This window comes from Chelonoidis abingdonii, chromosome 6, assembly GCF_003597395.2.
Source record: "Chelonoidis abingdonii isolate Lonesome George chromosome 6, CheloAbing_2.0, whole genome shotgun sequence".
Classification (NCBI taxonomy): domain Eukaryota; kingdom Metazoa; phylum Chordata; order Testudines; family Testudinidae; genus Chelonoidis; species Chelonoidis abingdonii.
Genome location: NC_133774.1, coordinates 64,685,940 through 64,712,970, shown reverse-complemented (window position 1 = coordinate 64,712,970; position 27,031 = coordinate 64,685,940). Strand labels below are relative to the sequence as shown.

The window sequence follows — 27,031 nt, the reverse complement described above, 5'->3', positions numbered from 1 at the left end:
ATTCACAGTAGAATGACTGGTGGTCTTGGGAGGAAATTAAGGATCGGAAGAAGAGGAACACAGAAAAAGTACTTACATATAAAAGTTTGTTAAACTATGTAATACTTAGAGGGAGCACTGGGTGTGGTGTATGCACATGTATATTATACATATTACCCAGATACACATAAATATTTAATATATAAAAAATAAAGTGCTTTCTATGAGGTCCCAATGCAGGGACATTATAAAACATTTCACCAACTGCAAAACAAATGGATACAAATCAAAGAATACTACATCCAACATACACGTAAAACAGAAACACGATATGTACAATCTGGAGGGTGTCCCAAGACAAACATCCCTTCATATACATGGTATATACATATATACTCTTAGCTTTACTCAATATATTATGACAATATATATTTTAAAAACTTTGTTATAGACAAAAAACCCTACAAAAACGCAAGAAGGATTAAACACACAAGTCCAAGACTAACGGACAATTTACTATTTTTGCCCATGTCACCATTTCCACTGTTGGGGAAGATGTGCCAGCGCTCTTTCCTGGGGTGCAGTGCCTCTACGTCTTGCAAGGCACTATGCGCTGCTGCCGTGAAGTTAGCATCACCAGTGGTGAGCAGATCAAACACACAAGAGTAAAAATAGATGTCCTTCACCAGCATCTTCTCATGGCATTTGGTAGTGGCACTCTCCAGTGTGTACACAGACCAGGGCTGAGTAGAGGCAGCATGTGGAAGAAGCTGCCCCATAACGGGCAAAGGTAAGTGACCACTGTCATCAATGCGTTCACTCGAGGGGCAGCCATTCACACACAGCTGGAGGTCCTGGCTTTCTTCATAAGCCATGGCCAGCTCTTCTGGCATGCGAATGGCCAGCATTAGGTAACGTCCAACTTGGCGCACAAACACAGTGGCCCCGATGTACCTGGCGTGCATCTCCACGTATCTGCCACTGACTCTCTCCACTATGCGCAAGCTCTTGGTGTCACTGTCACCTCCACTTGTCGTACCATCTACAAAAGCCGCTGGTAGGTCATCAGTCACTGCCTGGTACACTTTCTGCTCTGTGCAGTCTTGGTATGATTTGAAGATAATAGTTATCTGGAAGAAAACAAGGAAATTAGAGGGGAAATTCATCTCAAAACCATTATCACCACATAGACTGAGAACGATCAAGGGCTGAATAGCTGCCCACCAAGCTGGCCATCATTCATTCCTACAGAAAAGTATATCTAACCGTGCACTCATACCCAAAATGCTAATACATAGTCTAGCAGAAGGCAACTTAAATGGAGTTCTTAAATTAGCAGGAAACTCACAATAGTGGAAGACAGCAACTGGAAAAAGAGGCCAAAAAGGGAACAGTTGTATATATCACTAAGAGCCACAACTCTCTCTCTCCTAATGCTCCCTTAACACTTTGGAATTCAATCTCATGGAGCTGTATGTGCCAAATAATTCCCATGTCACTATCTTCTGTGGCACAACCAGTTTCTCCCCATGGAGAGAGCAGTGTGCTCTAATGCAATTAGCAATCAGAGTGCAAGGGGTGCCACTGACTACATGAACATGGAGAGAATATTCACTGTACCCCCTCTAATATATAGCTAATCCTTGCGCAACCTGAAAATGCTGTAGAAAGAGCATAGTATTATTTCATCCATCAATTCAATATGCAAGCAGTGACTAGCTGCTTTCTTTTGTAATTATTTGACCATCTGCATTTTGTTATTCAGTGTTTGGACTTAGTCTTTATAAACTGAGAGATTTGACACCTCCAGTCCACTAGCAGCTACAGAACATATGTATTACAGGCAGAAGGGGAATAAAACAGGTGGCTTATAAGAAAATGCACCACTCTGAGCAAGATAATAGAAGTCCAGAGCAAATTTTGCTTTAAGACAGGGATCAGCAACCTTTGGCACCCGGCCTATTAGGGTAAGCCCCTTGGTAGGCCGGGCCAGTTTGTTTACCTGCCGCATCTGCAGGTTCGGCTGATCACGGCTCCCACTGGCCACGGTTCGCCATCCAGGCCAATAGGGGCTGCAGGAAGTAGTGGCCACTATGTCCCTCGGCCCGCGCCGTTTCCAGAAGCTCCCATTTGCCTGGGATGGCGAAAAGCAATCGGCCGAACCTGCAAACGTGGCAAGTAAACAACCCCGCCCAGCAAGGGGCTTACCCTGGCAGTCCGTGGATCAAAGGTTGCCGATCCCTGCTTTAAGAGGTGGCTTGCAAAGCATGCCCGGAAGTTTGTACCTTTTTATGATGCTAACTAATGGCATCTTGAATCTTAAATGTTTGTTATTTAAAGTCCAGACACAATAGAAATCAGATCCTCCAGTCTTCACAGGGGAAGCAAGCAGGTTATGTTGTTATGTTATTTGTTAGGGTCCCTAGAGCTCTGTAGAGGTATCTTATTTTTATTTAAATAAATGGCATGTCTGCAGCTTCCTTCCAATAGTGAAGAGGAGAGGAAATACTGACTTGAACAATCTAGAGGTTCTTTTAAATACAGAAATAAAGTATTTTAATATCTGTATGTTCACACAACTATATACATCATAGAGCAAAAGAAAAATGACAAACTGCAAAGCAATTTTAAGTACATTGTCAAGAAATTCAAAGTACTCCAAAATGTGTTCATGAACATTCCCAGCCCTATGGATGTCTTGAGTTTCTAGCAGCCCTTGAATGTTTTAGTTTCAGTTGGCCACCACACTAGTGCACAGCAGCTTTTGAGTCTTACCTCTCAGCTTTGAAATACAAGAGTTAAGGCTCAAACAGCTGGATTACAGGCAATCGGAACACCACCGCTCCCTTCTAGGAGGAGGATGATTAAACATTAACTTTGCACCCTTCTTGCTATTAGTAAATGAAAGTGATGATTTCCCTTACTATCACCTCCTCTCCTCAGTCCAAACCCTCTTCAAATGCACAATACTTAGTTTTAATGTTTCATCTGCCCAGTTAGTTAGCATTACATTCTCACACATACAGACAGAGCACTCACTATTTTAGTTCCACATGTTCCCACTGGTATGGTCTGACTGGAATTTTCCAATGATTTTTCTTTGCTTTAATCAAGTTATACAGCAAGCTTGGGACCAGCTGTAGTCTACAATCTGTGAAATTCATATGCCTGAGCCACAGCTGAGACTGAAGGATTTTGTTCAAAATCCAGACAATATACCAATTACTCACTCCCCCTTAGACAGTCACCGCTTTTGTCTAGTGTAGTGAGCCCACCATTCCACTTTACTTCCAATCTTTTATGTTTGGTTTAGTCCAGCAGCCCAGAAGGAAGATATCCTGGACATTGTCTTGAGTAATTTGCTGTGCATCTGACCCCTGTGCCTCAATAAATGAAGCTTCCACAAAGCTGCTTTAATACAGGACTGCAAAACAGATTGATTAATGGCCCTGGACACAAACGGCACAGCAATGGTAGCTTTCTTTAGGCCTATTCGTGACACTCTGCAAGAAAAAGAATGATTTATATCCCAGCTGAAGGAAAATTCTGTGCAAGACTGCTCAGCACCTGAGTGACTCTGAGATTAACAGATCAGATTGCTTTAATGACACCACACAGAACTTGCTTTTCCATATAACCACCCACACTAATTCCCTAACAATCAATAGGCTCCATGACTGACTTAATGCTTCTCTAAGCACTAAGTCATTTGTCTCTAGTTTCTCAAACCTAAATTTCAATCAGTTGGTCCTGCTTGTGCAGAGGGACACTTTCTCTGCCTGAAGACCATGAGGAAATCTGGATATGACAGAAGGAAACAAACATTTTTGCTCTGCTTCTGGCAAGCTACAATAGAAATAAGGAACAGTCACCAACTGCTCTCACTAGGACTCTGCTTTCTTCATCAAGGGTAAAACTCATACATAGGGAGAGAAAAGCCTCCACACCACTCCAGCCCTGCAATGGTGTTGCACAAGGAGCACAAGCTGAATAGCTATGGAAGGGCAGGGTATAGACTCTATGAGGTCTCCACAACATCCCCAAACTGGCTAGCAATGAGGTGGCCACTGGAATGTGCTAGGCTCCACACTTAGAGATACAGTGAGCTAGACGTAGTGTTTAATTTGTGCCAGGGCTTGCCACAGCTGAGTTTCGGCATCTCTAGGCTTGGCAGTTCATAGCCCCAGCACCCCTGGGCTTCCTGCATCAGTTATGAATGAAAAAAAAATTGCTTGAGCCCCAGCACTTCTCATTACAGATTACACATTGGCTAGAATACCCACTTGTGGGGGCAAGGAGAGGCTGCAACATTCAGTCCAGTCCACAAAGGCGAATAGTGAAAAAGGAGGTATGTAGGGTTGTGGTGGATTTAATACTCCCTACCCAACTTCCTCCCTCTTGATTCTCTCTGTAATCCTCACCTGTAGAGTACTCTATTCCTGGCCATTGGGGAGGGGGGGAGAGAAGAGGTGAATTTCACCCTAAATCCCTCCCTTCCCCACCTCTGCTGCATCAAACTGTATTTAAAAAACAGCTGGATATTTAATCATTTCAAAATCTTTGCATCTAAGTTTGCCATTTGTTCCTGTGTGCACATATAACACTTGATTCAACCCAAGTAAACTCCCACACACAGCTGTTGATCTATTACAGCGTTCCACGACCAGGAAGAAAAAAAAGCCAAAAAGGAATTCCAACTGCCGGAAGTACCTTAATGTATTTGCATCTGTATGAAGGAACCACTGTCATAAAGCAAAGTCAGTCTGCCAACCAAGTGCTCTGGGCATGTGTGGCACTCTCAAAAGTTACTGCAATTATTAGGATGAACCACCCCAAAAATAACACTTTCCATTCCCACTCTAAACCAAAAGCTCTAAGCCAGCCTCAGTTACATAAAGGTTACCTACAACAATTGTACATTTCTACTCAATGTTTTGGGCTGAAACTTTCCACTGCTTGATCTCATAAGACAGACAAATGCGTTTCTGGAATGAGCAAAATCTTCTCCACTTTTTTTTTTTTTAAAACAAATTATTTTTCATAAAACCCTCACGAAGAGCTGAGTTTTTGAAGGTGGAGCTTTCCCAAGCTGCTATAAATACAGAAAGATTCTATGGGTTCTCAAATACAGAGCAGCTACTGCTTCTCCGTGGGCTTATTTATAAAAGTATATATCTTTTTATCCATGTTAGATTAAACATTTTAGCCAACACATTTTAAAAAGACTTTCAATCCTAGTCCAGATGAGCCCCATAATGTAACTATGGTACTAGAATCAGAGTTTAGTTGGAGTGGTTTGGTGCTGCTATTTCATTGCACAGTTCCACAGCTGTGTACACTTCAATTTTCCACAACTGGAACAAGGAGCTAACCTTTTAATCTTCCTCCTTCAAGAGGGAGACATTTTAATAAGATTACCAGTACTGCAGCTCCTTATTAGGCTTTACTTTAACTCTCTTGCATTCAGCCTTCAAATGTTCTTAAGTACTAGTAACTGTGCAAAACCACAGGGAAGCAAAGAGACTGTTTCACTCATATGACAAATACCAGGGAAATTCAATGCAGTAAATAATTTTGTAGTTCAATTATCTTTTGCGTTGAAAATGTAAGAGCTCCAGTTCCTTAAGGGTCCAGACTCAGCCACATTAAACATACTAAATTCTCTTCTCAGGATTCATAAATTAAAGTCACATTACTTTGAAAAGGGAGTTATGCACATGGGGGAGCAGAATTTGGCCAATTTGGGGGGGGGGAATGTTAATGGCACATTGTAAAACAAACAGTAGGTGCAACATGAGTGAGCTAGCACTGCTGCTGGAACCTTGGCTTTTTTAATATATCTTAACATCAGTGCAGTTACCTCCTTAGCTTGCATCACCAAATGCAAAAGTTACTTTATACATGAGGTTTTGCAGCTTGTATTGTATCACCTCCTCCATTGTGTATAAGAGACATGCAAGCTATTAGCCCAAACAGGTGTTAAGACTTTTTTTTTTTTTTTTTTTTTTTTTTTTTACACACACTAATATGTAGTATTCACATGCTTATATTAATTCCTGTTTTTCCTCTTAAAAAGAGAACACTATCAAGACTGCAAGTACCAACATTTAAACACCCACCTCCTTCCCTTACTATGTCTGTTTGCCACCTCCATGGAATTCCTAGTCATTTCCTCTCCCCCCCAATATCTGGTTTTCTAATCTATATAGATTCTTATACCTGTCTCATTACCAAGGTATCAGAACACCTTCCAGGAGTGCATTAAGCAACGTGACTAATATATTGTTACGTATTTGCTATCTCATCACTGAGAGCATCAAATTTCTCCTTCACTTCTCCTCTTTAGGAGTTATAGAAACGCACATTTCATATACGCAAAACCACACACACTCTTCTCCTGGTGTCCTTCGAAACTTTTTAGTCTCTGAAAGAGTGAACCTCAAAGCAACATCTGTATTGCTTACTTATGTCTATGAACTAATCCATACACTGCAATAACTCAATTTGGCACATTTGCACTATACCACACCATTTATTATTGATGGATTGTATTGCTGTGCATTTAAAACATCAATGCCTTTGTTAAACATTTCTCCCTCCCCCCTCACCTCCAAACTACTCTGGCTCTGCTCCTTCACTTTCAACATTTCATTCCCTGTGATCATCCCCACCCACAACAACAAGGAAGAGGTATTAAGTACAACCCAGATCCCATATCAGAATGTAACATTAAGGGCCCAACCTTCTATGGCTACTGCAGGCAAAACTAGTACAGAAGTCAAAGATTTTGCCTGCACAAGCTGTATGGGATCAGGCCAAACCTCCTTCATTTTGAATGTAGATATTGCTGTAGAAAAGTCCAGACTATTTACAGAATTAAAAATCATGGTGGGAGCCATGAGACCAAGTTCTATTGCCAGTTTTGCCACTGACCTGCTGTGATTTGGACAAGTCACTTAATCTTTCGGTGCCTGTTCCTGTCCCACTACCCTTTGCCTAAGCATAAGCTCTTTGAGGCAGGGATTGTATCTCACTACACCTTTGCATGCAGCCTCCTACTACTGGCTCGAAACTCAACTGAGGCCTCCAGATGCTACTGTAATACAAAAATTAATAAATGCCTGCCATCACAAATAAAGCCACAGGATCCCTTCCCTTGAAGAGCTTACAAGTGGATTTCAGATATGTAACAAGACAGTTATACATGTGGAAGAACAAAGGCTACATCAATAAGAAACGTATGCAAGTATTCTAAGGTGCAGGCATTTTAAATATAAATTTAAAAACATGAAAGTAGCATCACCCTTGTGCCATAAGAAATACTGTATACTTTACTAGAGAGAGTTCCCTTTGGCAAGTGATGGCATGTAAATAAATGTGATCCAGAAACAGTTCTATCTACCTGAGATATCTCTATATCTTAGCAAAGGCTCTGCAGTATTGCCGAGTATGCAGTTTGAATCAGCAGAAAACACTATCTGTGCTTCTTGCATCTTAGAATTAGGATTTATCATTAGTGTTTAAATCTGCAGTTTGACGTGCATGATCTATTCGCAAAATTGGAAGGAAACGCAGTATCTTGACTTAATATGGTGCTTTTCCAGTCCATGAAAAGAGACTGGGTAGGAGCAATGTCTGAAGAGAAATGTAGTCCTACTAATGCACTGGTGCAGTGGTTCCCAAACTTTAACAACGTGTGAACCCCTTTCACTAAAATGTCAAGTCTCACGAACCCCCTCCTAAAAATGAATGCTTCCAGGGATTTTCTTCTTTACCTGAGTATAAGTTATAAAAGCAGTGATCTTGGAAATATTAAATTTGTTTATGACATGCTTATTACACATTACTATTATTAATCATTACAGTATTTTCATTACATTAAGAAAATGGCACCACTCTTTCAAGATCTCACTTTCGTAGCTTGTATCACTTTGAATAAGCCTGTTATAAGACAAAGTTCCTATGTTTCATCCAGGACTATCAGATGTGAAACAGCATGAAGGTATTTAAGAAGCCAACTCAAAGAGTTCCTCCTACACAAGCATTCAGGTCTTGAGCTGTCCAGGCAAACAACACATGTTACAACAAAGCTTAAACTTGTTTTTAAAATTATTATGAAGAACAATACTAACTGCCCATTTAATTTTAAAAACAGCAAAAAAGGTCCACCTCCCTTTCCATTACTTATAAAGCGTCTTGAAGTTTAAATCTCCTCAGCGTGATAGATATTCTTGCTTTGATCTGCTCAGCTCTTGGAAGTCCAGGCGCTCCGGGCTGCTAGCCCCATGCTGCCCGGGGTCCTTAGGGACAACTTTGTCCACCATCAGGGAATTTTTCCCTAAGAACCCCCTGTAACATTTCACAAACCCCAGTTTGGGAACCACTGCACTGGGGTAATTCACCAAACATTGGTTTAAGAAGTTACAGAACTAGCATTTCAGCAAAGGACCTCATGAAACTAGGTAACTTGGGTTAACAGATTCAAAGGTTTTCATAGCTTCCATGTCTAGGGAGTTCTGACTACCAGAAGCCAGGAGGCCAAGAAAGCTGCCCTGCTCCATACACTCCCCCTGAAGCTCTGGTAACGGCAAATGTCGAGACAGGACACTGAATTGGATGAACCACGGATCTAACCCAGTACAGCAATTTTATATTCTAAAGCAGTATTAAGCAAATCAAGTAACATGGCTCCAAGTTAGACTGACCTACCTTTTCTACCCCCCACCCATATCATTTTGGAAAAAAATAAATACTGTTCTTTGTGCACTTTCCACACATCCTCAACAACAAATGCTTCAGTTTTATCCCCTCAAAAATAGAAATGATGCAAGGAGCACAATATTCATGAATAATAAAGCACAGCTCAGTGAGGGAAAAGACAAGAAAAGCCATTTAGTAAGGGAAACCCCGAAGGCTGATAATGTTGACAGAAGTACTCAGTAAGTTTGGTGATGAGATCTCTTGATCTCACTGCTAAGTATGAGATGTTTCTTCCATGTGAAATTCCATTTTTCTATGTTATATATAATAATTGGCAAGAAAACATGCAACACTGAGAATTTTGCAACTGCTCTTAGCACAATGAAAGATTCTCTTTTGCTTCTGCTCCGGCTCACAAAGCCAGCCTCAGTACCACATCTGCCTTCTTCTCCCATAACTAACTTCCAGCTTCTGCCACACACCCTTCTCAAACTGATCCTTAATATGTACTGCTATGGGATCTTCAAGAAGTTAGACATTCATTTTTAATGGCTTTCTTGCTCACACTCCATGCTGTGAGCTAGCAGTCGCTTAGTTATCATAGCTGAAAGACAGGGGTCCCTCAAACAGGGCTCCAGGACAATGTCAATTCCTTAGGAGTGGAAGTGTAGTGTGGGAGCTGGGAACTCACCAGTACATTTTCTCCCTAGATATCCCTCCCTCCCCACGTGCAAAGACAAATAACCAAAAAGGAAAAAAAAAAAATGAATGAGCAGAGATTATTCAACACTAGAGGTGGCTCTTCTAGGTTCAGGTTGAAGCACATTTGAGAGGGTCCTAGGAAGAAATAACCTTTCACTGCCAAAGCCAGTGCTTTACCTGTTTGAAGGTAAACAGATGACTTCAGTCTCAAGCAGAGCTGCCAGTCTGACCCTTCACAAGCAAAGATTCAGCTAGATTTTAAAGAACCAGCATACTTGTTTTAGCATAGACATACACAGGAACTTCTTTTCATTCAGGATGGAGCTCTTGATCTTAAGTAAATTAACAAAAACCTTTCCAAAAGTCAAAGGCCCAGGTCTGCATGAAAGTTGCTCTGGTAACTCCATGTGAGAGTTAGCTAAGTGCACACACAAATGGATGTTTGGTGCCTAACAAGCCATTTGCCCAGGTTACTACCCAGTTTGCATGCCTGACTGCTCTAATTACTTGCACAGGCAGGATGCCTCAGACCCTTCATTTTTAACCCTTAGTTTGCACACTATTTTCCCTCTTAAAGGGATTTGCTTTGTTGGCAATTATACAAGATCAGGTTGGAGTTATCAGCTCCAACAAGTTTGGGGTTTTTTGTTTTGTTTTTTTGTTTTAAAACACGTTTTACTCCTAGATATTTCACTCTACAGAGGCAAATTTTGCCCTTTCTGATAATTAAAACTGAGTTCATCCTGACTTCAGACACTAGCATCACTGCAAGAAGCATACAAAGGTCAATATTATTTTACATGGCCGACAATCTCATGGCCCTTAAAATGACAATAGAATGATGAGGAGAATAAGATGTTCTCATTCTAGTTAATTATTCAAAGGGGAGTAGCAGAGCAAGTTCAGTACAATGAAAGCTCTTCCTGTAAAACAGAAGCCAGACTACAAAATATATGAAAGGATTTTAGCAAGAAGACAGACCACTTAACTTATCAATGTTTCACTATACTTCTAATGCAACTGATCGAGATCCTTTGTATTTGCCATCACCTAAGGCTTTTAACTGTGCCTACTGTAATAAAAGCTCTGTGTTCCTCCACTGCCCACTCTCCTCCCCTTCTCTACCACTAGCCTTCCCCTCCCCACCCACCCAAACTACAGAGAACAGTCTTTGTCAGTTCCTAATCACTGCTACATCAGAAGACATTTTCCCCATGTAGGAGCACAGATGAGACTGTGCTTCTACACCATTCTCTTCTGCTAATCAGCAGGGCTTGGAGACAAAGTATTGGTGAGAAGAGAGTAAATGCATTACTGGCATCTAGACCACTTGCTGAAAGGATGTGGTAAGTAAACATTTCCTCTCCTAGAATAAAAAAAAAAAAAATCACTATAAAAGAGTAGTCTTCCTTCAAGGTACTTATAAGGCTCCCGCAATCTTTAATATATTTATGCGCCCTGCCCTTTGTGAGGGAGGGAAGTACTATTTATACACATTTTACCGATGGGGAACAGAGATATAGAGAGGCTAAGTGACACGCCCAAGGTCACACAGGAAGTCCATAGTGAAGCAGGGTCTTGAGCCCAAGTCTGAGTCCTAGGCTAGTGCCCTAGCCCACTGGACTAGCCTTCCTCCTCCATCTGAAAGGCACTGGGTTCCCACACTGATGGTCATTGTATAAATAAAAACTAGGTATGAAAAAAAGCAAAGTTACAAGTCCCAGCTATTCCCATCTTGGCTACAGACTATGCAATCCCTCTAATTTAGTTAATTCTGAAGAAAAAGGTTTCCTTGCTGTCTGCATCACAAAAAGCAAGAATATGTAAACACCTTCAAAACTGAAACTGCCAACAGCACCAAGTGTCTAAGCACACTCCTTCCACCCTTGGGAAACAGCCTTCATGTAGGGAATGACAGGAACAGTGAGCCCCATGCTCTCTTTTATTCATGCCACAGAGGAGAAGTGGGGGGCAAGAAAAGCAGGGAGAGTCCCCCCAAATTAAAAAAATGACAAAAGGATGCCACTCAGCAGGTTCTTTCCCCCTCTGTTGCAGTTAGGGTTTGGGGGTGGGGAAAGAGGAAGCAAAGCATTATACATGCCATGGGCACCTAACCTGCAGGGAGATTTCCCAGAATAAATCTGTAAGCTAGCTATGGCTCACCAAGCCACACATCCCCCTACCTGCCTGTTAAGGTGGAGGAAAAGCGAGGTTAAGTGGACACAACCAGTAACTGTATGGCTCTTGAGGGAGCCATGCTACCAAGGAGGAGTACAGGTAGAAACTATCAAATAGACCAATCATTGCCCTCCGTCCATCCTAATCCTATGTAATACCCCAAACCTCTCCCCCCTCGAGAAAGGCATGCAGAGGAAACTGCAAGGTGAGCATCCATTTCCTCTTTTCATTGGTTTCCCCGTGGAATGGGTCAAGCGGTTCGTTATCAGCTGGCATTTGATCCAAAATTCAGAACGTTGTTGAAAACAAGCTTTTGCAAAACTGAAAGCAGAGAGAGAAAAGGAATCTCTCTTTATTAAAAACCCACAACATTCCTCTGGACTGTTTGCAATCCAAAACACTGCATGACTGCTAGCATATGCCGTTCTGAAAGTAAGGCTGATGAGAAACTGACTAGCTTGTTTTCATTTCATGCTCTAAGCTGAAAGAAATGCAGCAAACAGTCTAAGTAGTGAAAGGTTAGATTTAAAGTGAATTTTTGAAATCTAAGTAACCAGCAACACCAGTAATTAGATTTAAAATTAAACTAAGTAACATCCACTATGATGAGAGTAAATTCTGCCACAAAATGGTAGAAGCTCCTTCACTGGAAACTAGATGGAACAAGCCAATAGAAAATATATTATAGGGATCAATCCTGCACTGACAAGAAAACTTAAGAGGCCTTTTCTCTCACTTATAGGAGTCTGTGCTTTGCAAAAAAATCTAGGGCTCAGAAAGATGCATTACTTCACAAATATCTTGCAATGCTTCCAGTGCAGTAGGTACACAGCCTTCAACTCCCACAAAGAGGCGTTCTGATAAAAATTGGATTGCCTGGCAAAGAAAGAAAAACCTCACGTATTGCACATCACCTATCACTCGCAGCCCCCTTATTAACTGCCTCTGCATATTTAACATCCCTGTGGGTGCTGAGGTGAAGTCTTAGGTCAGGTTTTAACATTAACATACTCATTATAAAAAGAAAGTGTCAAACAGCACTCCTCCAGAGGACTTAGGGGGCAGGGGGAGAATACTGCTTATATGGCTTTACACTGGAAGTAATACAAGAACCCTATGCTTAGAAACGAACAAGTTCCTCCACCCCAGCATGTTACTGAGATTTACCCTCTTACGTTACTTCCACATTTGTTATCTTAACACAAAAAACTTCTCCTGGGCTATCCGCACAGTTGTATACACACCTATGTGTTCTTGCCTTCTTCTATCCCTACCGAGAGGACCTCCCTGTTGCAAGGATGTTTTCTACAGCTGCCTAGCAAAACTTAGTATGAAAAAGTATTTTGTATTCTATGAAATATTTTCCGTTCTTGTATTCCTATGTTTAAGTGCCTTGAAGGAATCAGCTTCAATAAGCATTTTCTTGAAGAAAAAGTTGCAAGTCTATGTTGAGAAGCAGATTATGGAAAGTATGCATCTTTCAAGGTTTCTTTGGGCATGCAGCTTGTGCTTAGACACGAGGGTTCATTACCAAAAATTCAGAACCGGGGATGCTTTGTCAGTCCAGCACTGGTTCCTCTTACTTAACTCCACTACTGTTCAACCCAGAGATTTCATCTCACCTGTATTAGTGTCAACACTGGATGCCATCACAGAACTGAACAGCAAGGCTGCTCTTCATTTATTATAATTACAGCATAGTTGCCTTGGGGTTAAATTTGCAGATCCTGATCTAGTTCTATACCCAGTGACTGCAAAGAGAAAACCCCAAGACTAGACTGTGGGTGGTGGTATCTGGGCAGGGTAAGCAGAGCTTAAACCTTAAGGTACTTACCCCCAGTTTGTGCCTTAAATGGGTATTGTACCGCCATTGTATGTCACTTCCATTAGGAATCACTGTGCTAATAAAGGCACACAGTCAGCTTGCTTTTTTTTTTTTGGTATTAATTTCTAAAGATATATCAGGAAAAAAAGCTACCACCCCCTTTAAACAGTTTATTCTGTAGTTAAAAAAAAAAAACAACACCAAGGATATTTTTGCTCCTATGCTGCCTTGAATGATCTAAGACCAACATCGAACATGCCCATGCCAATCCCTCCCTGGACACACACTTGCTTGCTGCCTGTTCACTTGGTTTCCCTTTCAGTTTTCTGTTCTGGTTACTGGTAAGCACCCTCTTTGGGTTGGGGGTCAGGGCATGCACCATCGACAAGAACAGTGAAACTGGCAATAACACACACCACCAAATGCAGAGATATTTCCCCATGCCACTCCACCACTTTTAGCAACAGCAGTCTTAAGGGTCCCTTGTAATAAAGTTCAGATAAGTGAGATGTTCAAAGTGCTGCTCCTTAAATTTTCATGGAATTCATTGGGCCGTTTCAGTTACCATTTGGTCTCTCTTAAGACTGCTGCATTTTACACATCTTCCTCCTTTCAAATGTACTCTATAGCCCCTTTTCTTCCACCTGTCTCAGCTCAGAGCTCTCTATTCCTATGTACTTTTCCATTTGCATCAGTCAGGAGTGCGTGGGGGGATGGGACAGTACTGTTCCACGACACTTTCATATCTTGCAATTTTGTAGATTAAAGCAAAGCAGCTAGAACAGTCAGTCACCCCCTGCCTACACCTCAAAGAATTGCAATTTACATCCAGTTTCATCCATAGCTAATTTAAGTATTAATCTCTAATCTCAAACATTTTTGATGAGGCAAGAGTGGTTCCTCCACTTAAAAATTTAAAAAAATGGCCCTTTTGCTTAGAGGGGCTTTCTGGAGCAAAGCCCAGTCATCCATGCATCAAAAGCTACTGCACAAAACACTCTGACCCCTTAAGTCTAAAAGTAGGAGTAATAAATGGTTTAGTCTGTTGTATTTTTGATCTTTGCTTCAAGCTTCAAATTCCACTTAACACTGAGGGGAGTGGTGGGCAAGAGAGAAAAGAGAGAACAATCCATACCTTATTTGTAGCAGTAGCACTGGATCCTGGCACCAGAGGCACATTCGTCACTTGCACTGATAAGTAGTTATTGTCTATGAGAGGCCAGGCACCTTCCACTTTGCATGTCTGAAAGTGATCCTTAAAAGTCCTAAGGTGAGGATCACCAAACAAACCACAAAAGAGGTAAGTAGGAGGGGTTTGCTCCCCTCCCCGAAGTTCTCTGGCTCCTATGCGGCCACTGTAATTACAGGGGTCGTGGGTAACTTCAGGGTTAGTAGAAGATGTCGGCCCATCCTTGGAGCAGTTTCTCTGGCTCATGAGGTCGCTGATCCCTAGCACAGCAGAATGATAAACTAGGTTTCCACGACAGACTTTGGAATTGCGATAGGTGCAGGCAGAATATGCCCGCAGGGCTTTGCAGAACTCCAAATCAAAGCCATCAAGAGCAGAGTTTAGATGCGAAGTTAATGACACAAAATCTGTGGTGCACTTCTGGATTCGACACGGTGTTTGAAGCTGGCAGTCACCTAAGCACAAGAATAAAAAAAAGAGAGAGAGAGAGAGAGACAGACAAACAGACATTTTAGAGCACAGTTCATTTTTCCCCACTGAGCACTACAAACAGTAGCCTGAAGGTTACTCAGCAGATAATTTCTCTCATTGGGAAATTTCCTGCCATATTGCTTAAAAGAAAAAAAGTTTAAAAAACTAAGTAGCAATATAGATTGCCTCTCCCAAAATGCTCAAGTGACCCACAGGAGACTTAGTTTCCATGAAAACAATGACAGGTGGTTGATTAAAAAAATTATATCCTGCCAAATACAAACCCAGTGTTTCTTCTCCATATTATACCAAGATGATATTGCAAACTCATGCTTAAAGTAATCAGTTAGTCAAACTATATCTCCATTAATCTTCTAATGTTTTTCATGACAAGTTAGTTAAAGGTTTTAGTTTTTTGGTAAATCATATTCCTGAGAAGAGAGGAGATTTTACCATAAATTTAAACGTACAGATTAAGCTTTCTGCTGCAGGAAATGAACCACGTGGTGCAGAGATCACAGTTACACTCTCTTCAAGAAGGGGAAAAAATGCAGGCCATAAAACTCTATGTACTTTCATTCTTGGGCACTGCCACAGCTAGTGCTTCATCAGTCATTTTCTTTATACAAATGAAAAAAACACTTTACACTATACTTTAAAACTACAGGTAAGGGTTTGTCAACTGTGGAAAACAAGCATTGCAATAGCACTTTATTACCTGGAATACGGAGGGTGTGTGTGGGGAAAGAAACAGAAGCAGATCATGAAATGCAGGTGGCAGACTTACACTTTAGTTCTTATAAAGAACAGACTAGTTTCACACAATGCCATGGTCACCTGGCTTCTGAAGAGGAAGTATAACTACAATCCTGGCAAGTAACTGCTTCCCCTAACCTTCTCTTTCCCTGTCCATCCAGCCCTTTAATGTCATGCTTTCCAATCCTCTAACCTTACTCTGCACACAACACTTATCACAGAACAACTCACGGGGGAGGGGAAAACAAGACAAAGAACTGCATGTAGTACTGAAGGAGGTATGAATGCAGACAGCTTTCATTGCAATTAGAAGCAGAAGACCTGGTTCTGTATATAATATGCACCATATTGTACTGCAGAAACATCCAACCACATTTATTTGAAGCAATAAACTGGAACATTCTTATAATACCTATTTTGAAAATTGCACTGAGTGAGGGACTTAATCAGCTATTCAATGCCAGGTGAAGAGGACTTGGGCAAGAAAAGCAAATAGGTATTTCACTTGAACACCTTGTGTCCACTAACTGGAAACCAGCTTTCAAGAGAGACATCTTTGGTGCAACACTTACCTGGCTACATATAGATCTATCTTAAAAAATGTTACTTTAGGTGCTTTACTTTAGTAATCTACATACTATTTTATTTCTCTATTCTGGTGTCATCTATAGCATACTAAGCGCTGTGACCATAATCTCTGCCCTAACGAATTCACAATCTAGAAAGAATCAACACACTATAATTTAGAAAAAAAAACACGTGAAAAAATGTCTGTTTATTCACCTACCATCCTGGAGGAAGGAAGGGTGTAAAGAAGGGGAAAAGTTAGATTAATACTTATTGATATTCTATAGGTTATTCAGTTTTTGGAAATCTTTTACTGAATACTGTGTTATGCATCTTGTTAAAAAAACAAGAGCTATAGGCTTATATTCACTATTTAGATACTCCTACCTGCCACCAAATTTTAGCAGGAAGGTACAAGTGCTTTCAAGATGAAAATGCTTTTAATGGACACTGAAGCTTTTCATAAGCTAACATTCCTGTCTTGGGAAACTTAAGAAGAATCATCTGAAATATTATTCCACCTTCCTTACACCAAAAAATAAATTTCCTTCCAACTCTGGAGTGTGGATCTGGATACATTTCCTATTAAAAAACTGACAATGTTAGTTTAAATACCCTACACTCCAGTATATTAAACTTACTTCTACTCTACAGTATTAAGAGTTTTAAACAGTTAAAATAAAATAAAAGGTATGTTTCTTCTCATTCAAACTAGAAAAATCCCTGAGTTGTCCCACTACTATGCATGCACTACTTTAAACTCTACTCCAGAGAAAAAAAGAGTTTCAAAAATCATATTTACACTGGAAAGGAGGCAAAGAACTGAAGACAACCATTATGGCTAAAGGAACTTAGTATAGTTTAGGACTTCACACAATAGCTAGCTGTCCAAGCACCAAAAGCTTCCATTAAAAATATGTTCTGGCTATTTGTTCTTTTTATGAGCTATAAAATTCAGCTGTGTATAAATTTGTTTGAAATTATAAAGTCATATAAAATATGAGGATTATGTGGAGCATGGAAATATTCATGAAAATAATATGTGCATGCCCAGGGGAGCAGCAGAGAAAAGGCAAAAATACAATACCATTTTAAACAACCTTTCCCCACCCATCGAACCTTCTTTATACCTATTCTCACTTTTTGCTTGTTTCCCTTGGCTTCAGCATGGGCGGGGGTTAATAATCTTCAAAATTCTGATTAAAAAGTGTTCTTAAACTACATACAAGACACAAGGTGGTGGGGAAGCAAGCAAGCCCGTCAGTAATTTTAACTCTATTTGTTCCCTGATATTCAAAAGGGGAAAGGGAGAGAAAATGGGATTATTAGTTTCATGTCCTAACCTATGATGACCCTCCTTTATAATGACTAACTCTCGTACACCCAGAAATTTATAATGACAGTGCACACTTTGCCTGTTATTGGTGAACCTCATCATAAGGCCAAGACAATGCAGATTTAAAAAAGTATCAATATACACATTTTATACATTCTTATTGCTATAAGAACATGCATCACAGAAATGTTATTAATGTAAGGTAAACTATAATGGTGATGAGGCAAGTGACATGGGAGCAGTAATAAAAGCATATATCTGCCCATCTGCAAAAGTACACTTGGCTAAGCACTGTGAAATATGCAGAAACCATTTCATTTCAAAAGCACTGCTCGGAGAGGATCATCACTGCCAGGAGGTACAGTAAGCAAGTGATTTTATTAAATCTGAAGGGTGTTGTCCTGCAAACACTTGTGCATGTGAATAATTCAACTAAAATTATAGATATTTTGGAAGAATTACTAGCTAAAGAGAACATTCTTTCACAAAAATGAACTATCACTCTAGCAAATTTCTGGATGAAAAAGATATGGACTTTAATGAGGACGCTTTTCAAAATGTTACATTTTCCAGCTTTTCTTAAGATAAGCAAGTAGTTCTTGTAACAAAATAGAACCAACTTCTCAGCTAAATTTCACCAGTTAACCACTGGTGGACTAGTAAATAGATGAATTTTATCACTGTCTTCTACATAGCATCCAGTTATTTGACTGGGACTTTTGCTAAAATATTAGTAGAATATGGCTGGCTTTTCACTCTGCATTATCTAAGGGAAAGTTTAAATGAACAGGGCATATAACTTTGCCCATCACTCTAGCACAGAAATATTTAGGTATCTAAAAATAGGTAACATAATTTTATCACAAATAATGAGACATACAAGGTATTTCTAGGAGACATTCCTGAAGAGATCTGATAAAGAGTTTGCCACATTCTCGAAAATGATTTAAAAAAATAATACTGGAACAATTTAAAAGCCACCATACATGGCTTTTTAATTATTTTTTTTTCTGATCATCATCATTACAGCAGCTTCTCCACATACACAGTGGGAAAAAAGATCAAGTTCTCTTCTATATATGAATTTTAAAAACTTCTTAATCTACAGAAGATTTCAAATACTGATCTCTGCTTCTTAAGGATTGTCACTCTAGGGCCCTCTTTATAGGGCTGATCTTTAATTTCTTTGTTTTGCTAACCCTAATACAGTAATAAAAATTCTATGATTTCAATTCATTAATATGAGTGTGCATTTTAAGGAACAAAGACAGATTCAGTGACATTTACTTTTCTGAATCTCTTACACAATGTGCACTTTTCCATGACACCTTCTTGCAATTGGCTGCAGTTATAGTCTCTTACCTATAGTCAATGTATAGCTTTAAACCATGTTTCTTCTCATTAAAAACTGAAAATCTTGTTTTTATATCTTAATAATCAATTTCACTTTTAGGAGATAATCCTGTTAAAAACTCATTTTAAACTTTACTTTTCCTCCTCCCTTACTCCACACATGAGAACATTTCTTAGCAGAGGAATGCAACTCCCCTAAGAAATATTTCAGAAGAAACATAAACCCTGAAGGAAGCTGTACATCACAAAGGTGATGGATGGCGCACAGCTGATGGGCATTAACCCTACAGACCCAAACAGACTAACCAGGCTGATCAAGTTTTACTAGAAAGGGGCAACACACCACGAAACTACTAATCAGTATTAAGGGGCGATTTTAGAAATTTAAAAAATGAATTAGACCATCCCCCAACTCCAGCTGCAGGGAACAGAAGAAAAGCACAAGGTTCCCCCTCTCTCTCCCCAGGGAGGAGGCGGTGGAAAGCGAAACCTGATCTCAGCCCTGACTTTCAGTAAACATCACCGCAGTGAGCAATACAGCCCCGTGGGTCTAAAGCTCACACAACACCCCCCCTTCCCCAAACGGAGACAGCTCTCCTCCATCTAACGATCGCTAGGCAGGTTGGGGAGCTGGGGTTTCCCGAAGGTTTATGTCCTGCGGGGAAGCAGACAGGCTCTCCCAGAAGCCGATCAAGCAGGGGCTTCGCTCCCCTTTTGAGGCGACCCCCCCATCCTAGCCCAGTAACGGCTGGCCCCGAGAAAAAGCGGCAGGCGGGGGGCACAGGTAACGGGCCCCCCGATCCGAACTCCGCCCCGGCCAGGGGCTCTGGCGAGGCACGGGGCGTGCCCGGCTGCCCGCCTGGCCAGGCAAGGAGGGAGCGAGCGCTGCTGCTGCCCAGGGAAAGCCGGGGCGGCGGTACCTGTGCGCAGCAGCAGCCCGATGTTGAAGAGGAGAAACAGGGCGGCCGGCGGCGACTGGTGCAGCCGGCGGTGGCGTTGCTCAGCCCCGGCGGCGGCGCAGGAAGGTGCTGCTCTCCCCATGCCCGTCCATGCAGGTCTGCGGGACTCCGGCGGCGGCGGGACTGGGCTGCTGCATGGGCAGGCGAGCCGGCCTCCTCGCTTCCTCCTCTTCCTCCTTCAGCCCCACGGTGGGGAGAGGCCGTCAGCAGGCCAGGCGGGAGCGGGCGCAGCCGGACAGCGCAGCATTGCGGGGAAAGACACAAACACAAAGAGTGAGACTCGCCCCTCACCCTCGGGACGCGCGGAGCTCTCGGGCTCGGCCTGCGCCTCTCCCGCACGGCTCCCCGGCCAGCCAATCAATCTCAGCTCCGCACTCGCCCACCCCGCCCGCCAGGCTCCCATTGGCTGGTCGAGCCCGTCCAACAAGCCGGACGCGAGCCTCGTAGGAGCCCCGCCTCCGCCAAGCCCCCTCCTCCCCGGTGGGAGCTGGGCGGAGTGTATTGGAGACCGAGGTGATTTGCTCGCGGGTCCGTGCCCTGCTTTATCCGCCTCCTGGGCTTATTGTTTTCCTGCCGTGGATTCAAGAAGCACACAGCAGCCCCCGTGGGAACGAAAAGTGCGAAGAGAGCTTTTTTCCTGCTGGTTTCCCGCTCGGGTGCTGGGATCTTTCGCCTTGCCTGGGTTGTTTTCTTGTGCTGAGGCACCTCCCTTCCCTTCTTAACTGTCTTTCTTCCCGATGAGAGACCTTGTCCCTCAGACACTCTAGTGCTCTGCCTCTCCGCCCCCCCCCCTTCTTGCTGGGAGCCCTGCCTCGCAAAATGCTGCTTTCCGAAGGATACAGATTCATTCCAGTCTCTAAATGAGGAATTTCGCCGGCTCTGCTTTGTGTCATCTAAGAAGTGCCTTCCAAAATCATGTGATTCAGCTGTATTCATCTTTCCAGCAGCTAATCACAGCCCTAGGACCCCTGCGCCAAGCATTCCAATTTGGAACGTTGGTTTTGCCAGCGTTCCTAATCTGAATGCAGGCGCAGCGGTGCCGGGGTTGTGATTGGCTGCGGAGGGTATCAATGGAGCCTCGGAGGACTCCGCCCGAGGGAATGACTTCACCTTCTTGTCCGTGGCTATAGCTAGTTTCCGGTGACTTTCTATCCTTAAGTTAATATCGAAACACTTTATCGGCCTGGGGGGACAGACGCCTTGCATCCGCACGCTGTGGTTAAACAGGCAGGTCGGATTCGTGAATTTCGAGTTTACTCTAGACTGGGCGAATTTTAACATCTTGGTTATTTAAGGAGAATTTAAGATTTAGCGACATCGCTAAGAACTAAGGCATCTCACCATTGTAACGCTGCTCATTTGGTGCAGTTGCTGTAGGCTCTAGGCGAACTGCTGACTAGCTCGTATGCGCTCAAGTAGGCCCCTGATTATGTAGCGGAAACTCAGACAAGGAGACGGAAGAAGGGGAAATACACATAGACTACGGGGGGAATTGTGACCGATTATGTTATCGGTAGGTGTGAAGTGGAAATCTAATCTTCATGAATTGCTTTACCATTTGAATCCACTTTCTCTTCTCTTTCTCCCAGAACTGCTCTGTGTTGAGGAGTTAGCATACTGAGCAAAATGGGAGTTTTGTAATTACTGTTCGTGCTTTTAATGATAATTATGTTTTAAAAAAAACTAGCAGTCCTGTCCAATAGGCCTCATTTAATGAAGGATGCTTGCATAGGTGCTCGAACTAGGGGTGCTGCTGCATCCCCTAGCTTGAAGTGGTTTCTACAATATACAGGGTTTATAGGTTGGTTTGTTTTTTTTTTCAGTGGCTTTCAGCCCCCCCACCTCCCCATAAAATTGTTCCAGCACTCCTGGGTGTTTGGTCTGAACTTTGCAGTGATCGGCTCCAAAGCAATTCCCTCACCTCCTTTTCTTTGTTAAGTTGTACTGAAATTTGGCCCAGGCCCCCTCCCCATATCTCCATCCCAACCCCAGGCATTAGGAAACAATAAAAAAAAGAAAATAATAAAGTTGAGAAACAGTCATTTGTTGGACTAATCTGTCTGTTTTCATATATATAAATAAAAGCTATGTCTGTATAAACTACCGTGTAAGTACAGTAATATTCCATGTCTATTTGCTATGAATTACGAAGACTGCCATAGTTAACTTTTATCAAGCGAGCCTAATTATATATTAAACTAAATATGTTTACAGTGTCCTTTCTCGGCTATATCCTGAGTGCCCGTGACAAAGATCTGATTACCCCTAAGGCACAATTCAAATCTTGCATTTTACATCTACAATATCATCATAGTGGCACCAGTATTGTACATAGGGATGATTTGTTCTATACACAAGTCGGACATTAACCATTGCCTTTGGAGCAATTGTGATATCAGATTTTATACACAATTATGCTTTGCGAGTTTCTTTTTAGCTAAAAAAAATAACAAAACATGCGACTTAAGTGGACAAAAATCACGAATTTCAAAGATCTTTCACTCCATCCTTAACTTCTTCCATTTGGTGACCCATTAAAGAAAAATTAAAGGCTAGTTCTGTAGAGTTCTGCGCCAAGAAAACTCGAAGTGACTTGGTTTTCTTGCTTGCATTGACTTTTGTGAGTTACCGTTTTAATGTAGGTTTTTTCTTAAGTTATTTATCGGGCTACAATCAGATTCTGAAATCCCCACTGAAACATTCTCATTGAAGTCAGCGGGAGGCTTTGCCTATGAGGACTTCTGGTTTTGTTCCAATTCTTTCGCTGAGCTCATATATTCTGTTCTATGAGCGGCTCTTCGACAATAGAGGGCACTCTTGAGTTACTCCAAATATTTGGGTCATGAAATATAACTGATAACTGAAAGGAGAAACTACATTTTTTGATCTGAGGTGCTTTTTTGTTCAATTGTAAGTTTTGTCAAGCCTGAGATTCAGATGCCTAGTATTTGCGTGTTCAGTATTATAAAAATCTATAGCCTTCCAGCAGACAGTGTTACTTTTTACAGTTACATTGCGAGATAATATCCTGACACTTCAGACTGGGAACTAAATTAGCTGTGATATTGGCATGGAAAGGTCATCGTTAGTGTGCGCTGTGCTTCAGAACGAACGTCAATTACTAATTAATTGAAATCCACACAAACTTTTTATTTTTACAAACAGTCTCAGATTTGTCTGCATGGATTTGAGGTTTACATTTAATATTACAACCCATGAAAGTACAGCTCACCAAAACGAGGGTCCTAGCTGTGAGTTGAAAATGTAAAACAAGAAAATAAGTCAAGATTTTTAAAAGGCTCGAACGTTTCTTTCTTGCTTTCTTTTACCCCGAGGAAAAAAGGAAACAAATAGCAAAACAAGCAGTGACCCAGCAAAAAAAGAGAAATTAAATGAACATGTAACTGGTTAAAAGTCAATCCCATGCAAGAAGTATTACTGCATTTTAAACAAGCTGTGGTTTATTTTCCAAAAGGGCATGTGTGATGCCTTAACTGTTCCCCTGTTGCTATAATCTCCGTTTGCAGAAATACAACAGGAATATCCTCATGGTCTGCTTATTACATTGGTGTGTGTGTGGAGGAAGAATAGCTGGGAATGAAACCTGGGGTTTCAATTTGCAAAACACTTCATTATATTCCCCACTATTTTTTATTGGCCTGTGTAACGAAGGTAGAAGCATCAGCAATAAGTACTTAATAAATCGACTTCTAAATATTTTTGTACTTACATCATATTTAACCCTTAGGGTGTTGCGCGGATCGGTGGAGTCAACGTTGCATCCTGTTCTCCTAGAGGATGGGATACTTTGCAAATTAAGACCTGTATATTAGATAATTAAAAACGTTATGTCCATCTTCGGAAGGCCTACGAAGCGTTCATTGCTTGGACCTAGACACTATATTGACGTGGTCCTGGACTTTGCAAATACTGACTAAAGCCTGAACGTAGCAGGTGCAGAAAGCATTTGGAAGCCGCCTGCCAGAACCGGGAAGATAATGCTCTTCCTGCCCATTTATCGCAGGAAACCAGCACAAGCTTCCCTCCGAAACAAAATTAACCTCTCATTAGCCATAAACTCCCAAGAAAGCTTTAAAACCTTTGCAATCTCTAGCTAAAATGTTTAGAGCTCCCCCGCCCCGCTTCCAGGCAATGCGATTACTGCCATCGGTTACACTTTGGTTTTCCTAACGCACCTGAGTTTGCGTTTAGCTGCCATGAAACTGTCAGTGCAAAAAAGGAAGCACACCAGCCACTTCTTCCTTCTTCAGGGTTCCTATAGGGCTTCCTGATAAATGAAGCCTAGCACTGTCTGGAGTACAGAAATACACTCTCACACACACGTACTAGCTTTTGGATCCTTTGGAGCAAGTTCCGTGGACCTTGTGCCCTTTCTTCTTCTAAATGCTAATAACTGACCCTTTGTTGTTCTTGTTGTCAGCTAAAAAGTGAAACCTACGTAGACCCCTGCTGCAGACCTATATAGTATTCTTGAAACACTCCAGAGTTACATCAGTTGGAAACAATGTAGAGCAAGAGGTGTTTATTTTATCAGATGCAATTTGTAATTTGCAAACATGTAAGTGATTTCAGATGTCCGGCTGGATTGTTTAGCATGTTTTCCTTCCCCACATATGGCTCCTTCGAAAACTAAAGACAGGTGGATTGACGACACACACAAAACCCCAAGCTCTGACTCCAACAAAACAAAACAAACAACTCACCACAAACATCCCCGTCTCTTCATCCCTGACGCTTGCCAGCTGGAACAATAATAACAAGAGCCCAGCGCGTCATTCAACTCTTTCTCAGAGCGAGAGGGCAGGGACAACGGAGCAGCCCCTTTCCCCTTGGCAGGTAGGACTCATAATGACACGTCCGCGAGCGATCGGCTTCATCTGGGGCGCCAATGAACTCCCCCACCACCGCGGAGTGACTGTTTATCTGTCTCTCCCTTCCTGGCACCGGCACAAAGGGAGGGGATGTGCCTTTAATGACAGCGTGATCTTTCCGCCACCTATAGAAAACAAATTGGGGGCGAGGGGGAAGCGAGCGAGCACAATAATTCCCTTCTCCCGCCTGAGAAACTGCTCCCCCTCCAAGGGACACTGGAGCAGTAGCACCGTTTCTCCAACTCCTCAAGTCCGCAGACCCCTGCCAGTGGCTCCTACAACCTCTGGAATGTACCTGCACATCTGGATGATCAGCTGGGCATGGCCGCGCCAGCCCTTCCCATTCGAGGCTTTGCACAAAGGAGCCTTTTACTGGCCCACGTAGCACTGCTTCAGTGTACGCTGCCTGCCTTTTACAACCCCCTCACACTCGTTCACGACGTAGTATCAGACCTCCTCGGCAAAAGCAGGCAGCGTGTTACAACATCAAAGCCCACTTCCAACAAACCCTTTATTTATTTAGGTATTAGCGGCCCTTTTATAACCTGAACACGCAAAGCAGTTTCAACGGGTCCTTCCCCCTCCCCCGCGCCCCAAGCCTCTGCCAGGTTTCTCCAGATGTTTTGCTGTCAGCGGACAATCTGTTTTCCTTCCCTCTCCTGATGGCGTTTTATTATGTACATTGCTGTCCAGTTCTTGGGCTAACGTTGAATTTAAATAACAACAACAAAGAATCGGACAGAACTTTTGGCTGAAAATTTGACCTAGCAAATAAGTGGCTACATTTAACAGGAAGAGAATTTGGCTTTATGCTCATTGTTTTGAATTCTCAAAATTATTGGGGTTGGGGCGGATTATAAACGCTACTGTGTAGTCTCAGGTTCCAGCCCAGCAAGTCTCCTTCGGAGTCCGGACCCCTCTCCTTTTCAACCAGAATATTGCTTTTTAAGTGCCACAGAAGGGGTTCGAGGAGCTGGATGTGGCTCTCTTGTTTTCTGGACTGTGCGTTTTTTGCAAACAGTGAGCAGATGCACAGCAAGATGCACCGATAGTGCTAACCGCTTCCCACCCCCACCCCCCGTCTTTTCCCGTGTGAATTCGCGGCCCCTCATTTGCTCAGCCTAGCGATTGAGGGACTGATTAAAATCCCATTGAAATCCATGGAAACTTCCAATGGATTTCGGTGGGTTTTGGATCAGGTCCTAAAACAGCTTGATAAGAGAGAGCAACCAACCCTTGCCCAGCCCTTTTCTCCCCTTAGTTAATTTCGCTTTCTCTGCGTTTGCGAAGTGGCCCTGGATAGAGGATCTCTTTGGAACTTCTCGGCTAGGGCAAGTGAAACAATAGGAACATGCTCATCTCGTTAAAGAACATTTCAAACAGCTCTGTTCCTAGCCCACAGGAACATGGGATTTTAATTTACCCACTTGCTTTGGCGTTTGAAAATCCACTGCAGCGATCAGGAGAGCAGTAGCTTTGATTAAACATCCTAAAGACAAATCTCGTGTGTTTTTCTTTTCCCCCTTTCCACAAGCAAAAAGAAGATTTGGCGCATGAAATAATGATGAGTGAGAATTCAAAGCAATCACAGAAAGCTATTTTGAGAGGATGTTTTCTAATGCAATCCCAGCCCTTAACTATTCTTTCTCTTTCGTGGGCTTTTGCCAGTGCAACAAAGATAATCGAGCAAGGCATGCTTCTTTTCTTCTCTCCTGAATCATTAGTCAATATGTCTTAGAAACCATCTTAGAAGTCAGGACTAAAATAAATACAATTAAATAAACACTTTTTAATTTGGTCTAGAATAGATCCCTTTAGCTCACTGCCAACCCAACTTGGCTAGGGCAGCTGCCCCTCCTATGATTTTTGTCTGATTTCCAGCACTTCTGACACCGACCTAGGCAAATTATTCACAGGGGAGTTTCCCTAGGCTCTGGGGAACAGAAAGGGCATACGCCCAGCAATTACATTTGCGCTGTTAATAAACAGGCACCTGAAATATTCTGTACATTCAAAGTGATCTTTATTAGTCACAAATTGAAGTTTGCTCTTAACACTGTGATCCAACATTAAGGTAGTTAATATTTTACATTTATAGCACAGCTTCCATCTAAGAATCTGAAT

At 42.1% G+C, this 27,031-nt stretch overlaps 1 protein-coding gene across 3 annotated transcripts; it reads right to left on the bottom strand.

Moving 5' to 3' along the window:
* Positions 1–197: 197 nt before the first annotated feature.
* On the bottom strand, positions 198–25,249 carry RGMB (repulsive guidance molecule BMP co-receptor b). 3 transcript variants are annotated; one of them, XM_075067122.1, is made up of 5 exons: positions 24,740–25,249; positions 23,746–23,837; positions 19,977–20,191; positions 14,520–15,028; positions 198–1,109 (listed from the first exon to the last, which is right to left on the bottom strand). In XM_075067122.1, exons 2-5 carry the CDS (start codon positions 23,748–23,750, stop codon positions 441–443), a joined length of 1,398 nt encoding a protein of 465 aa, XP_074923223.1. In that variant the 5' UTR covers positions 23,751–23,837; positions 24,740–25,249; the 3' UTR covers positions 198–440. The 3 variants fall into 3 exon arrangements, with proteins under 3 accessions (XP_074923223.1, XP_032628278.1, XP_074923224.1); XM_032772387.2 differs by lacking the exon at positions 24,740–25,249 and having other exon boundaries at positions 23,746–23,983; XM_075067123.1 differs by lacking the exons at positions 23,746–23,837; positions 24,740–25,249 and having other exon boundaries at positions 19,977–20,344.
* Positions 25,250–27,031: the final 1,782 nt, after the last annotated feature.

Coding starts and splice junctions, on each gene's coding strand:
- RGMB (XM_075067122.1), bottom strand. Junction 15,029..19,976: donor CGGGCTGCTGCTGCGCACAG/GTACCGCCGCCC, acceptor TCTTGTGCTTAG/GTGACTGCCAGCTTCAAACA. Junction 1,110..14,519: donor GTGCTACTGCTACAAATAAG/GTATGGATTGTT, acceptor GTTTTCTTCCAG/ATAACTATTATCTTCAAATC.